Below are 14,983 nucleotides of genomic sequence, written 5' to 3' on the forward strand. Positions count from 1 at the left end.
TGTCCTTTAATTGGTTCACAGCATGCCTTCAAAGCTTGATTGTGGTGTAAGGATCAATAATTATGACTAAATGTGTGCCTTTACTTTACTGTTACATTCTTCGTCTTTAGTTTTAAAAATAAATAAATCAATGCAAACATTCGTCCCACAAGGTTTGGGATGACTTACCACAAATTGACAAGGGAAAAGGCGGACGCTCGTGGACCGCCACTCCACTGGCAAACATGTAAGGGAGGGAGGGCAGAGGAGGGAGTGTGAGTCACAGCACTGGCTGGAACAGGACGCCAGAGAGAGGAAAGCGGGAACCCTCCTGCTCTGGCCAGTGCTTGCTTCCTCTTCAGCCGCCTGAGTGTGTGCATCAAGGGTTTTTTACAATTTTGCAGGCTTTGTGAAAACAGCTCTCCTTTCCATTTGTTTGACACGCCTTGAAAACTTGCTGAGGATATGTTATAGTTTATGTATTTTAAAAATCAACTACGTTTTATTTTTAAGTGATAATAAAGTAAAGTCATGTCTCCTAACATAAAAACATTTTGTGTAAGGTTGAGGAGCCTGAAAGCAATACCCCATCCATACAGAAAGTTCTGCTACATTTTTGGGATCAATTAAGTAACTCACAAAGAGCAGCAATTCGCCAGTTCACGGAGCAGGTGGAAATGCTTGCGAGTCACACATCTGGTAGGAGATTAATGTTCAGAATTCATCAAGTATACAGAACTAAATAATAGCAGACAACCAAGTCAAAGTGGATTTGACTATACCTTTCTCCAAGGAATGTAGAAACATCCAATAACTGCTTAAAATTATCCAATGTCATTTCCTTTTTTTAATTAGAAAAAAATTAGTTTTCTGTCTCCTTTCATGACTCATGTATCCTGTTGCCTAGATATTGTCCTTCCTCATCAACTCATGCAAACCTTGCTCAGTTTCCTTTTGGAATTTTAGATTATACCTGTACTTACGCCTGTTTGTATAGATACATGTACACATTATAGGTTATACAGTTTATGTCTTGAGTGTCACATAAAGGCTCATGTTTTCAAGGCTTTGTTGCTAGACTTAAGACACGGTTGGAAGGTAATAGAAGCTCTAAGAAGTGCAGCCTGGCAGGAGAAATTGGGTCATTGAGGGCATGCCCGTGAAGGGGGACAATGTACCCCAGTTCCTCCCCTACCCTGCATCCTTGCATCATGAGGTGAACAGGAGTCTTCCACCATATGTCACTACCAGGGAATATTGTGCCTCTACAGGCCCAAAGCAATAAGGCCGAGTGGCTATATACGGCTGGAACCATTTACCAAAATAAGTCTTTTCCCCTTTTAAGTCAGTTTGCCTCCTGTATTTTGTCACATTTTTGGAAAGCTGACTAATCCAGGGTAAATTCACTTAAGTGAATTACTGAATAACTGAGGGGTCTATGCAAGGAGTATTCTCCTTCCAGTTAATATTCATACTCAGACACATTCATTTTTTAAAAATCGATTACAAAGAGGGAAAATAAGAGGGGTCCTGAGAGGACAGTGGGTGAAAACTTCTTGCAGCAAATATGAAACAATCTGTTTATGTGTGTCTGGATCCTTATCGAGATGCAGCCTTGCCCTCCAGAGAACAGCAGAAGAGATGCGTTTGGCCGAAGAAGCAGAGGCAATATCTCATGTGAAAATACCTCATTTTTTTAAAAAAAAATTGTCTTACTTTTAAAAATCATGTGTATGTGTCTACTCACGTGAGTTTAAGTGCCCATGGAGGTGGAAAGAGGTATCAGAGACAGCCCTGGAGCTGGGTGGGTTCTTGGAACCAACCTTGAGCCCTCTACAGGATCCACACTAGCTCTTAGCCTCTGAGTCATCTCTCCAGCCCCTGTACCTCAGTTCTTGAAAGCTCGTGGACATCTAATACTGTAATCAAATAAGCACTATTTAGATCGAAGGAGATTAAACCATCCAAACTTTAAAACTGTACTTAATTGTATCCAAGGCAGTGCGTGTAAACATTCAGCCATAAGGAGTGCGTTACTTTTCATGTTTAATATTATGGCTGGAAAAACCTTTGTTGTCATGCACACACACAAAAATATTTAAAACTAAAAAAAGAAAAAACCAAACCTTTAAACCTTTTGTTAAGAAGTGAGGTAGGCAGGTGTTTTCGGTCCTGCCACCTGCGCTCATTCTTCTTATCAAACACACAGAGGAACTAACTTCCCTTGGTGAGTACTGCAGACACAAAAATCTCAGTCTGAAGTCAGTGTGCCAAGAGCATCTTCCATTTGCTTTTTGACACGTGTCTTATTTAGAGGGCCCTGAACCCATCTTCTGCTCCGTAGAGCACAATACCAAAGACTAGATGATTTCTAATGAAAAGGGATTTCTTTCCGCTCAGGTTGTAGTCCAGGGTTAAAGACTGTGATGATGATCTTGTTAGCACAGTCTCGGGGTAATGGGGTGATAGGGGATGATGCCATGATAGGGGTTTGTGTGAGAGGCAGTGATAGATAAAGATAGTCATGATGGAACAACAACTTCACTTGGAGACCCGTCTCTCCCATTCCTCATTCAGTCACTGTGAGGAAAGTGTGAATCCCCCTTACAGACCTACTCACCCTTTTCAAGAGCCTACCACCTCCATATCCTCACATGGGGGAATGAAGCCTCAACGTGGGTTTAGGTAGGTACAAGCCACAGTCAAACCACAGAGGGTCTCAGAATCCCTCACCCTATACCATAATTCTTCCTTGGTTGTTTCCAAGTCTCCTGAGTGGTTTTAGAGAGCACTAAGACACCCAGGGGGCTGATGCTGCTCCCTGTCCCATTCACCAAGAGCTAGGGTGAGGTACTTGGCATGGCCTGGTTCTTGGTCACCAGTCCACATCTCTCCTGGCAATATCCTCTGTAGACTCTCCAGTTTCTCTAGACACCTTATACCTCTCAGTCTTGTCTGGGGCCCCTCTTTCATGCCATTGGGCCTTTGAGGAAGGCATTGGAGAGGTGCCTCCTGCTGGAGAGCATCACAGCCCTTCTCCTCTCCTGCAGCTCTGTGGTGGGTGCCTCTTTGAGGCTTCCCCTCTGGGCCCTTCCTGGAGGTCAAGGCCCCAGCCTCCCTCCATTGCTGTTTCATTCCTGTGGCTTACCTAAGGATCCACGTCTCTGCTCCAGCTCCTGCTGGACTCGTGACTTGGGAACAACCCCTCCTGCTCAGCTCCTGCAGAACTACCCTCTTCTGTCTCTCATTGCCTTCCTTGCCTACAGTTCAGTGCTTGTTTCCAACTCTCCTGAAAGGTGGGAAACCATGACATGCCCGCAGACCCTCTTACTACCCAGATCTGCTGTTTATGTCCCATATCCTTTACATAGCCACGGAAAAGATGAGTTTAATTTTTTAAATAAAAATTAAATTTTTTAAAATTTAATAAAAAGATTAATTTAAAATTAATTTTACTATGAAAGCATATGACGTCTTTAAAACAACAGTGCAAATATTAATACTAAAATAAAGGCAACCACGGCCTGTGTTCTTTGTTTTTGGAAAGTCAACTGAGAAACACATAAAATAACCGTATCATCGAACCACCTTTCAGCACTATGTGGCAGATTTAAATGTCTGTTTTCCAACTGAGAGTTCTGTTTCTCTTGATGCATAATTTTTATTTCAGCCAATTTTGAAAACCTGGAAATGTGTATTCAAAAAAATCTCTCTGACGCTCTTGCTGTCTGATGTCTGCTTGATAAGGTGTCTTTCAAAACCTGCACCCATTTCTTTCATGTGTCACAGCACAAGAAAGAATAGAGTAGGAACAAAAGCAAGGAGTGTGCGCTGTCTATGTAATTATCAACCTTTCCAATTATTTTTGGCCAAATCAATAATTCATGAAAATTACCATTTGTCAAGACCTTAGTTAAAACCCATCCCTTGAGGAATGTGGTCCCCGGGAGAAATGATAGAACAAAGGAAATCCCAGAGACTTGGTGAAATATCCTCCACCTGGTCTCAAGCTAAACCAAGCCCCGACTCCATGCAGCTGAGGCCCCAGTATGTTCAGAAAGCATCCATCCTCCCAGGTGCCCTGCAAAGTACTGGTTCATATTTCTTGATGCATGTTCTTCGGAACAATGGATATTACTGGGTAAGGGACAGGTAAGGGGAGTCTGTGGTCCAAAAGGCTTAGAATACAGAGGCAGTAAAGAACATTTAGTAGGGGCCCTTTCTGCAAAGTCATCTCAGAGATGATGATATGCTAATGTGTATCACGAATATTCCAGAAAGGATACCATTTCCCAGATGTATTTCTATCAAAGATTGATTGATTGTCTTATGGAAGGATTCCCAGGATCATGGTCACATTTGGGGACACACTGGCCTCTTCTAATATTGCAAACAACAAGAAAAGAACTGATTATCCAAAGAGAGACTCTTGCTAGGAGCAAGTTCTGGTGCCAGTCATGATGGCCAGCCCTCCCTGACCACAACCCTGTTGTCTCTCACACTTTCCTTCCTTTCTTTTCAGTCACAGAACTAAGAACACTTCTGACACCTACACTCTAAGCAAACCTTTTATTTCCTATGATTTTCAGTCTGGAGCAACTACCTGCTCACCTCCATTGCAAATGTCTACAGAGCCCTCCCTAAATTCTCAGCGACTCACACTTCACCGGGGTCCACTTTCCAGACCTCATAGCTGAACATCAAATCTGGTTTTAGTCATCATCTCATCTTGAGATTGAAAATGATTTCGCCTACAGCATGAGATTAAGAACTGTGTATGATTTAGACAGTGGCGGAAATAGTGAAATGTCGTTTTAGATTCCTGTGCCCTGAGTGACAGCTTGTAGCCCCAGCCATGGGCTAGAGTCTGAGAGTGACTTTACTCAGACATTTCCTTGGCCATTGTCTGCTGCCCAATTATTCCACTGCCTGTCCCCTTCGCATGTCCCTAAGTCAGGGGACATGCAGGCCCAGCTGCAAATACAGATGCTAAAACAGACTAGCAAATACGCCAGGCTAACTATGAAAGGCTCGGTTCTGCTGTAGTGCATGCAGAGCTTTGGACTTCTTTTTCCTCACCTGCTGTGGCTCCTCTATCACAAAACTTTACTTATTCTTCTTTTGTAGGCTAGCTTAGATTTTTTTTTTTATCCTTCTGTTTTACTCTTTGCTAACATTTTCATTACGTGACTTCATGGCCAGCCCCAAAGGAACACTTAATAATGTGCAGTTGACTTTCAACTTTTCCAATTTACCCAGCACCCATATCTCAGAGTAATTGCTTTTATGGTTTTTCTTTGTTAGCTCTGAGTCTAATAACAAAGAACCAGGCACTTGAGTTGGAGGTCTGAATATCTTGGACCTGAACTTTTTGTCTCCTTGTTTTCGTTTGTTTTTAACTATACGTATATCTGATGTTTTGAGACCAAGTAGCTTTAGGTTCCTAAAAGGGCTGGGTCAGACTCCTAGTCTCCTAATAATGTTGGGACTAAAGTCGGTTCGGAGTGAAATAGCTTCTACTCATGAATAATAGATGTTTCAGAACCTGCACTGGGGAGATGTGCACATACAAGCCAAAGCAGGTGGATTTGCTGCATGAGAATAATCACCAAGTCTAGTTTATAGCAAACCATCAAACAAAACCTAGTTTGTCAAACCCCTCACAGAGTCAACAACCTGTTATTTTAGTGGTGAATTGTCTCCTTTTGTTTGTCCTAGGCTCTCTGGAGTTAGGTGACCTGGCCACTATTCAAGTTAGATCAGCAGCCTAGGGGTAGGAGAGCAGGTCCAGACAGACAGGTGAGAGTAGGTGTGTCCTGACTGGCCTCAGCTGGTGAACACAAGCAGCTCCAGCTGGGGTCATTGATTAGACCACCACAGGGATATCTGGTGCAATTAAGGGAGACATGATGCTCTAACAGCCCAGTGACTGTTGAAAACAATACCATCATCAACTCCAGAGTGCATCAGCATGTGTAGTTAGTTACATGCTCCCAGGCAGGGATGAAACCAGTGCCTCGGACCAAGTTTTCTGGTCTCTTGCTCACCTCTGCTTATCATAAAGGAAAACTGGGCCTCAGCAGCTCAGGATGTATCCTTCTAATATGGAAAGACTCGGGAAATGGCAGGTCTTCCTTAAGCCCTTTCTTGACATACTTGTATCATTTACACCAACCCACCCTAGACAGGAAAAAGAACTATCATGCCTACAGCCCAGGAGTGAGGCCAGCTTTATTTGGGGTTTGGAAGAAGTGTTTGCCCTGGAGAAAGTCTGGGTACTGCTGTAAGAAGGGAAGGCAGATGCTCACCAGAAGCCTTATAGTAGCTTCTCCATGCAAATAGTGGGAAAGACCTTCCCATGTGTCTCACATGGGCCAAGGTAAAACTGGTCTGGGAAAGTACTAGAACCCATGTGACCTGGCTTGATCTCACTGTATAAACTAGATCAGTAGGACGCTGCTACTCAAAGCATGCTACTTGGTCTGAGAGGCAACTCTCATTGTAATTCACAAATCTTAAGTGAGTTCTGCTATGATTTGAAGTTTTATCAACCCCAGAGTTCATGGGCTAGAAAAACACTCCCCCCTAAAGTCATGTGCTAATGACACTTCAAGGTAGAGCCTTTGGTAGGTGACTACATCATAGGGACATTGACTGAATGGATGGTTATCAAGGGAGTGGGTTGGTTATCAAAGAGAGAGCACGTTATAAAAGACAGTTTGGCCATTTCTCATGAGCCCCTCACCAAGTGATTCCTTGTCCAGTCTAGCCTAGGGATTTGACAGAGACTCTTTACCAGTGAATAAGACTTTCACTAAAGGGTTCCTCCCTTGGACCTCCCAGCCTCTGGGACTTTGGGCAACCAAAACTTCTCTTACAAATTACCCAGACTCAGGCATTCAGTTAGAGCAAGAGAACAGAGCACCCATGTGAATAAAGGAACGTAAATTTGTTCACAGCTCACACAGACCAACAATGCCTAAAGTTGGGTTTTCCCTGGCTTCTCATACTGCAGGTGAGGAGGGAAATTTTGTAAGGTCCTCAGTAATTTCTTGACTGTAGTCTTCCCGTTTGCACTAAAGGATGATTTCTGGAAATCAAGTCCTAATGCAAGGTTTTCAAGGTAGAAATGACAGAGGCAGAACTCTTGGGTGAAAGTACCCAGAAAAAAAGGAATGCAGCAGCTTCATCACTGTATGCTTAGGAGTGAGGTGTAAACCGGAGGGAGAGAAAAGAGACGACAGGACAAGGCAGGAGGCTGATAGAGAGAAATTTCTGCTTCTGGGAAACTTTCTGAAGGTTATAGGTCATAGAAATGTTTTCATAAAGCAAAAAACCAGCAAACAAGAAAGGTTCTGGTTATGGATCGTCATTGATAGATATTTATTGACTGCCTCGGTGGCATTATACTTACTGCTGTCCCTCAAAATACAGTGCCCCCACCCGAATTCCTCTGACACTTGTTTTGAAATCTATGACCTCTCCACTCTACTTCCATTTCTAGTAAATCACTGGATGTTACATTTGCTGTCTGTAATAAGGATGACCACTCCATTGGCATACTCCCCTGTCTTGACGTGGTAAAAGGAAAAGCTCACTACAAAGGCAAAAGCAGCCATGTCTATGTTCACAGATACCCCACCACAATGAAGACTCCTAAAAATCATACAAGGTATTCAAGAGCTGGCTTCTGCTTTTTACTCCCCCCCCCCCATTTCTTGTGGTCTCTAGCTCCCATCGACACCTTCCTTCCCCAGGCCAATCACATAGTTTATTCCAACTGAAACATGGACTCTTCACAACACAGTACTGCCCTTCTGGTCCCTTAGCCTTTTTTCTTTCATTGAAACACCCCTGACCCCATCTTCCAGCTCTTCTCTTGATTCATTGGCTCATTCAGCACATCTCTCCAGGGCACATCCTTGCATCAGGTAATCTGTTGATCTTCTAGGTGTGCCAGTGAGCAGTGATTGTGATTTCCTAGAGGTAATTGTGGTGATGTATTGTGTCCCCCAATATACTATGTCTCCCAATAAAGTTTACCTGAGTATCAGAGGAAAAGTTAGCCACTATATTAACATAGAAGTCAGGTAATGGTAGCACACACCTTTAATCCTATCACTTGGCAGGCAAGGATCTGTCTGGATCTCTGTGAGTTCAAGACCACACTGGGGAACAGAACCAGGCATGAGGATACATGCTTTTAATCAAAGCACTAATCATAGAGGTCTGGAGGTCTGTACAGACAGACAGGAAGTGACAGAGCTGGGCAGGAAGAGGAAGTGATGTAGCTGAGCTGAGAGAGCGAACGAGAGAACAGAACAGAAAGGCATATAGGCATGGTTATACAGGAGCAGGTCTCTTTGGAAGCTGCAGAGTTGGTGAGGTGAGGTTAGCTGTGGCTTTCCCTATTTCCCTGATCTCTCAGGTTTTCACCCCTGTATCTGGCTCCGTGTTTTTTATTTAATAAGACCGTTTAGAAATTCATCTAGGGGCTGGAGAGACGGCTCAGAGGTTAAGAGCACTGACTGCTCTTCCAGAGGATCCGGGTTCAATACCCAGCACCCACATGCCAGCTCACAACGGTCTGTAACTACAGTTCCAGGGGACCTGATACCCTTGCACAGGCATATACACAGGCAAAAGATCAATGCACATAAAATAAGTAAATAATTAAAAAAGACAACAAAAAACAAAAACAAACAAACAAATCGTCTACAGGTACTTATAGTAAGTAGGTGGCCAGAAGACAGAGGTGGCCAGACCTCTGTGTAGCTATGGTCCCTTCTGAGATTCTGAACCAGGAGCTTCCATCAAGCCAGAGGCAATCTTGAAGATGAGTTTTGAGTTGGATTCTGCAGGATAGATTAGAAGTAAACACCATATGCCCCGAGAGAACAAGAAAAAGGGCCATCCAGGACTGAATGTGGAACATACAATCTGGTAGTTTGTTGAGTAGTACAATGTTACATTCTGATGAGCATAGGTAAGTATTTTGTCTTGTTAAGAGTGCAGGCTCATCAAATCCATGTTTCCCCACAGGTAGGACACAATCTCTTTGCACTGTCTCTTGTTCTTGCCTCAGAGCCTGGCCTGGATACATGACACCAGCCAGCTCCTGAGCTCGCTGACTTCTATGTTGGTTGGTCCAGTAGGGTGTGCTGACTCCAGATGTCCCAGATGGGGATATGGATGGGGGCAAACAAGGGGTAACGAAGAGCCGTAAGGATTGTTTCTTACGTATGCTTGCTTTCTGGGGAAGGGGAGGTTAAAAAAAAAAGTCTGCAGCAATGCTATCTGTGTTATCTGTTGTCTGTTTATTTACACACACACACACACACACACACACACACACACACACACACACACACACACTACACCACACCACACACTTCTTTTTCTGATTCCTTCCCTAGGAGGTCAATTTGGGCCAGCTTTGTCCAAACACCAAGGTGTAGTGCTTTGCTATGCAACTGTTCCTTCTAGCTATGATCCCCTCTCTACTATGAGCTGTCCGACTTTTTAACTAAAGTTAGTTGCTCAGAGGCAACTACCCCAGGAGTCCCATGATAGACTCGGGCGCTGTCACCGCTGCTTCTCTGTAAGCAAATCTTGGGTTGCTAAAGCGTCCCTGAATTATCTGTATTTGAATGCGGGTGTCTGACTCCTGTTGAGACTCTGTAGGGATAGGGGCCTTCCTCCTCTGAAACAACATTGTCATCTAAGCTTCCACTGCAGTGGTGACAAGCTACCTGTGAGTACCGAGCATCTGAAATGTGGCTCCAATTAAGGTGTGTAAGAAGAGGAAAATAGAGACTACCTCCAAAGACTTGGATTAAAATAAAAAGAAGACGAAAGAAGGGTTGTTAGTTCATTTCCTGCTGCTCAAACAGTCCCACAAACTGGGCCAATAGATGTTTATTCAGCTTACGATTCTGGATGCTGGGAAGTCTGGGGGTTTGGGGCCACATCAGTAATCCTCAGAGGGATACACAGGTACAACATCACCTCATGATGAGCTACAGGTGAACTTGGAGCCCAGTGCTTTCTAGATGAGAAAACAGATGTTCTGGTGACTGTGCGACTCTTTGCTTTTAGAACAATTTTAAATGGTCTCTGTTTTTGTTGTCGTCCTTCTCCAAACCAGACTGAAACACACTGAGGAAAGTTTCAAAATATATTAAACCTTAAGTCAGTATTAAACTTCAAAGTGGTTTGTCAATATCCAATTTCCAGACATAATAGGACATGGAAACTTGGCAGGGTATGCTGCTCATCCTGGGCAAAGGCCAGCATTTTCCGGCCCTAGAATCTAACCAGCTCTTCATTGGTTGTAGAATCAACTGTGATTGGTAGTTTATGAACACAAGACTATACCCATCAGTGAGCTCTTAGCCGGCAGGCCAGACATGACCCACTTCTATCTAAGCAAACATAGAATCGGTAAGACCCTGGGGAGGCTGAAGGACAACCCCCTAACTTCTACTTCCTTGGTCAAATAGGGTGCAGTCAGGAGGAGGAGAGAAAATCTGGATGTCAAGGCTGGGCAGCCAGGATTCCAAAGTGAGATATCTGTTGAGCCCCTGTTAGCATGCCAGTTGGGGGGCGGAGGTGGGGCAGGAAAATGTCTACCGCTCACAGGGATTGGGATAAAGTGACCAGGGCACAACCCCCATTGCCAGCCTTTTTTGAGGAGACAGCCAGAAATAAGGAAACAATAAAATTAGAATAAAAATAAAAATAAAAAACGAAATATCTGGGGGCTAAAGAGATGGCTCAGCAGTGAAGAGCCCTGGCTGCTCTTCTAGAGGACCTGGGTGAGATTCCCAGCGCCCACATCTAGGTGCACAACTGTAAGTAACTCCAGTTCAAAGAGATCCACCACCACCCCAGCTGGCACCAGGCACCCAGGTGGTGCATAGACACACATGCAGGCTAAACAGCCATACACGTAAAACAAAAATAAATGAATAAAATTGAAAAACAAAACCCCCACGAAGTGACCTCAGAGAAAACAGTCAAACCTATTCTACTGCAGATTCTACTGGCCATCTCCCCAGAAGCCAGCAACAGGCAGATTTTTGCCCCTTTGTGACCTGCTCTGGGGCCACAGGAAGGACATCTAGGGTCAGGGGAAGTAACAGGAAGAGGAAACGACTGTTTATGAAAGGACTCTTGACCCCAGAGCAGTGCAAACACATCCTCACATACCGCATGGCTGCATGGCGCGCGCACACGCAAAGTATTGAACTTTACCAACGACTTGGCTGAATGGGTTTGGAATCGAACCCACGTTTTCTAAAACCTTAATTTCTACTTTTGGTTTATTTATTGATCTACTTCCTAAGGGGTTCCTTACTAGGTCCTGCGTGACGTGACTCTTAATCCTTTTAAGTAAGTCCAAGGGAAAAAGCAACAGAAGATTTGTCAAGAGCCCTCTCTGTGGATAGAGAAGTAGGAGTCAAATCTACCCTCAAAAATTCTCTTTGCCCAGACAAATCGGGGTGTGGCCTGCCTTGGCCGCCAGGAACTCCTGAAAACAAAACTTCAGAAGTCTCTGGGATGAAAAGGAGGGGATGGGAAGGGTGGGTTGGAGAAGGGTAGGGACGCCGCGGCCACCGAAGCTGGGGCAAGAGGAAGCAGGGGACTGGGATCTGGGGAGTGTCAAGGCCACGAAGGGCTAAGCTAAGCTGGAAAGGCTTAGGAACCCCTAATCCGGTGAGGGGCTGACCGGGGTGAGCAATCAAGCACAGGCCCTAGCTGTCAGTCTGACAGCGGCCCAGAGACCTGGGGGTGGGGAGACTGTGGGGAAGGGGCGTCATCTCTGTCGCCACCACCCTCTCCAGTGTGTTGGGCTGTGCCTCGCCACCGTTTTGTTTTTGTTTTTTTTTTTTTCTTATTTCGGTCCCACCCCTCTGGCCCCTCTAGCCCGGCCCCTGCGCCTCTGCTCGGCACCCCGGCGCGGATCCCTGGGTTGGTCTGGCCTGGGCCGTTGACGTCACCACCAAGTTTGCTGTCCTTCGCGTCCCACGTGTGGCGGTAGCGGCCAAGGAGGCTGCGGGGAGCGTCTAGGAGCACAGTGGCAGCGGCCGATGACAGGTCCCGAGCAGAGGGTCCACTCTAGGCGGCTCCCAGCTGGGGCCCCAGAGGAGTGGGTAGACTTCCGGAGCGCCCCAAGAGGCCAGAAGGCTCGAGTTCCACTCAGACAGAGGGGCTAAGGGGGACCTTGCTCTGTGCTGAGACGATTTGAGCCAGGAGGGCCAGGACAGCAGAGCAGCCAGCGGCTGGGAAAAGGGTCACTCGCTTTGTCCGGAGCGCACACAGCTCTGCGGTCCGGGAGCCCTGCGTCCCCTCCACAGGGACCCAGCCAAGGATGCACGGTCGCTGAGCCGAGATCCGTGCCGAGTGTCTGCTCAGGACCCTGCTGAGCCCAGCGCCTTCGCCACGACCGCCGCAGAGACTGCCTTGTCCGGCGACTCTTGGGGGCCCGGGGCGCCGAGCTCTGCCCAGCTAGGCTCAGGACGGACTCGGGCGCACTTCAGACCCGAGACGATGGTTTCTTAAGCACGGCCCCGAACCCCTTCCTGTCCCTTCGTCGGGAGCCCGGGACCCCGAGAAGGGCTCGCGGCTTCTGGTCCCTGCTCCAGCTCTGGCAGCCTCTCCGCGGGGCAGCTCTCCCGCACGCAGGGGCGCTCGGGCGATGTGGCCGCAGGGCAGGGCGCGGGATGGCAGGGCTCCCTGCGCAGTCCCGGCCTAGCATGGCCCGCGCGTCGCCAGTCGCCTCCGGCTAGGATGGCCCCCTCGGGCCCCGCCGGCGCCCAGCCCAGCCCGGCTGAGCCACTGTCGCGCAGCATCTTCAGGAAGTTCTTGCTGATGCTCTGCTCGCTACTCACTTCCCTCTACGTCTTCTACTGCCTGGCTGAGCGCTGCCAGCCCGGGTCAGGCCCCGTCGCGGGGGTCCCGGGGCGCGGCGTCCCTGCAGGACCGAGGGAGCTGGCGGCGTGGCCCGCGGGGGCGCAAAGGAAGCGCCTCCTGCAGCTGCGGCAGCGGCGGAGGCGCGGGCGGCCCGGGCCAGGCGACAGCGGCGACCAGGACGAGCAGAGCCCCGGGCTGGCCGCGGCTCCAGGAGGCTCCGGGGCGGGAAGCAGCGTGGTGGAGGCCCAGTCGGGGACCCTGGCCCTTCTCTTGGACGAGGGCAGCAAGCAGCTGCCGCAGGCCATCATCATCGGCGTGAAGAAGGGCGGCACGAGGGCGCTGCTGGAGTTCCTGCGCGTGCACCCCGACGTGCGCGCCGTGGGCGCCGAGCCCCACTTCTTCGACCGCAGCTACCACAAGGGCCTCGCCTGGTACCGGTGAGCGCGGGGACCCCCACGGGTGTTTCTGAGCGCAGGCCGCGCAGAGGGGGAGACTTGGGAGGGGTGGCAAAGGGGAAGCAGTAGCTGTCCCCAACTAGGGCTTTCATTCCTTCCTTCTTCTCTTTTGGGGAGGGGCAGATTGAAAGAGGAAAGGGGGTTGTCTTGATTTTAATCCTCAGGACTCCCTTTCCCCCCAAACAGCCTGAAGTCACCCTTGTATTTAGATAAAGGAAAAGAAAAAGAGTTTCCTTTAAAATTAGAAACCTGTTCGTCATTACTAGGTTATCTCACCAAAGGAAGCTTGTTTCTATTCCTTTATCTTTGGGGTAATTCCCTGTGGTTAGCACGGTATTTGCTCTGGTATTTATTTGCCTTGACCCTTTGTCAGATAGTTGTCCAAGGTGGTAAGTCATATAGAGACTTAGTAAAAGTGTCAAGTGCCGGGGAGTCCATGTAGTTTGGATAATCTATGTCCCAGCAAGTGCCAGCAGCCAGTCGCTGGATTTTAAAGGACATTTCCTTGGTAATACCATTGGCCTGACAGAAACTTTTCTAAAGAGCTCCAAGCAATTATCTTTACAAATAAGATAGCTAATTTTAAAAGGGAAAAGAGGTTTAAAAAAAAAAAAAGGATCGTGGAAAAAAGCATGGAAGTAAATCTCACTTACAAGGTAAGCTTATTTGCCAGTGTCAAATTCAGATTACCTATACTATAAGAGTTAGCCAAACTCTAATAAATTCTAGCGTGGCCTGGATTTGGTTTGTGGTAAAAAAAAAAAAAAAAAAAAAATACTGATTCCCACCCCCCTTCCAAGTTCAAGGAAAAATCATATGGTTAGAATTTTCCCATTTTATAAAGTTCAGCCTGTTCATAAAATATTCATTCTCATTATAACTGAAACAATATTAGAAAAGTTATGACACAATTGAGATACACCGAAGGAACCATTCATAAAACAGAGACGGACATGATGTGATGAGTGTATTCACGTGTAGGGTCAAGAACATGTTCAGATTGATTTTAGGAGCTGAATTTATAGTTTGGTCTTAAAAAAAAATCTGATTCAAACATTAAACACTTCTAAAAACAGTAACTTTCCATTCATTGGAAAGAAAAACAATCAGCCTTCCCCGATACAGAATATATATCATTTAAAATCATCAGCCACTTAAAAACCTCCCCCTCCCCGTGTTTCCGTCATTTACGGTGTTCCCTCTGGGAAGCGCTTATAAACTGACCTGTTGAATCTGGACAACAGGTCCTTCTTCTCAACACAAAGGCGGTTCTGTGCTATTCCTCAAGGACACAAGAAAGAAGTGATTAAACACCCTAAAACTCTTATCTATAGCTGACCGAATTGAATTCGGCCTCGTACAGAGCTGGGAGGGACACATTTCAAACCATCAGTCTGAAACATCTAGGCCAGCCGTGGGCTCTGAGGAACTATTAAATATGGTGAAATATTTAGTGCTAACCTCCTTTATTTTCGTTTTGCTCTATAAACCTTATTTCCACAAGGTAGGATTGTTTCTTCTTATTCCAACGTCGTCTATTTGAGGGCACAGTGTACCTATAGACCTGGATCTGATTTTCTGTGGAACTTTCTGAAGTCTTGTAAAAGCAAGAAGGTTTCGGGGTAACTAGAAAC

The 14,983-nt window shown here is 46.5% G+C and overlaps 1 protein-coding gene across 1 annotated transcript in view; it reads left to right on the plus strand.

Moving 5' to 3' along the window:
- Positions 1 to 12,771: 12,771 nt before the first annotated feature.
- Positions 12,772 to 14,983, plus strand: part of Hs3st3a1 (heparan sulfate-glucosamine 3-sulfotransferase 3A1) — an 88,039-nt gene continuing 85,827 nt past the window's right edge. Inside the window, exon 1 of the mRNA XM_059269395.1 lies at positions 12,772 to 13,331. Coding sequence (XP_059125378.1) covers positions 12,772 to 13,331 — 560 coding nt within the window. The remainder of the gene's footprint in view (positions 13,332 to 14,983) is intronic.

The sequence above is a fragment of the Peromyscus eremicus genome, chromosome 8a (assembly GCF_949786415.1).
Source record: "Peromyscus eremicus chromosome 8a, PerEre_H2_v1, whole genome shotgun sequence".
NCBI classification, from domain to species: Eukaryota; Metazoa; Chordata; class Mammalia; order Rodentia; family Cricetidae; genus Peromyscus; species Peromyscus eremicus.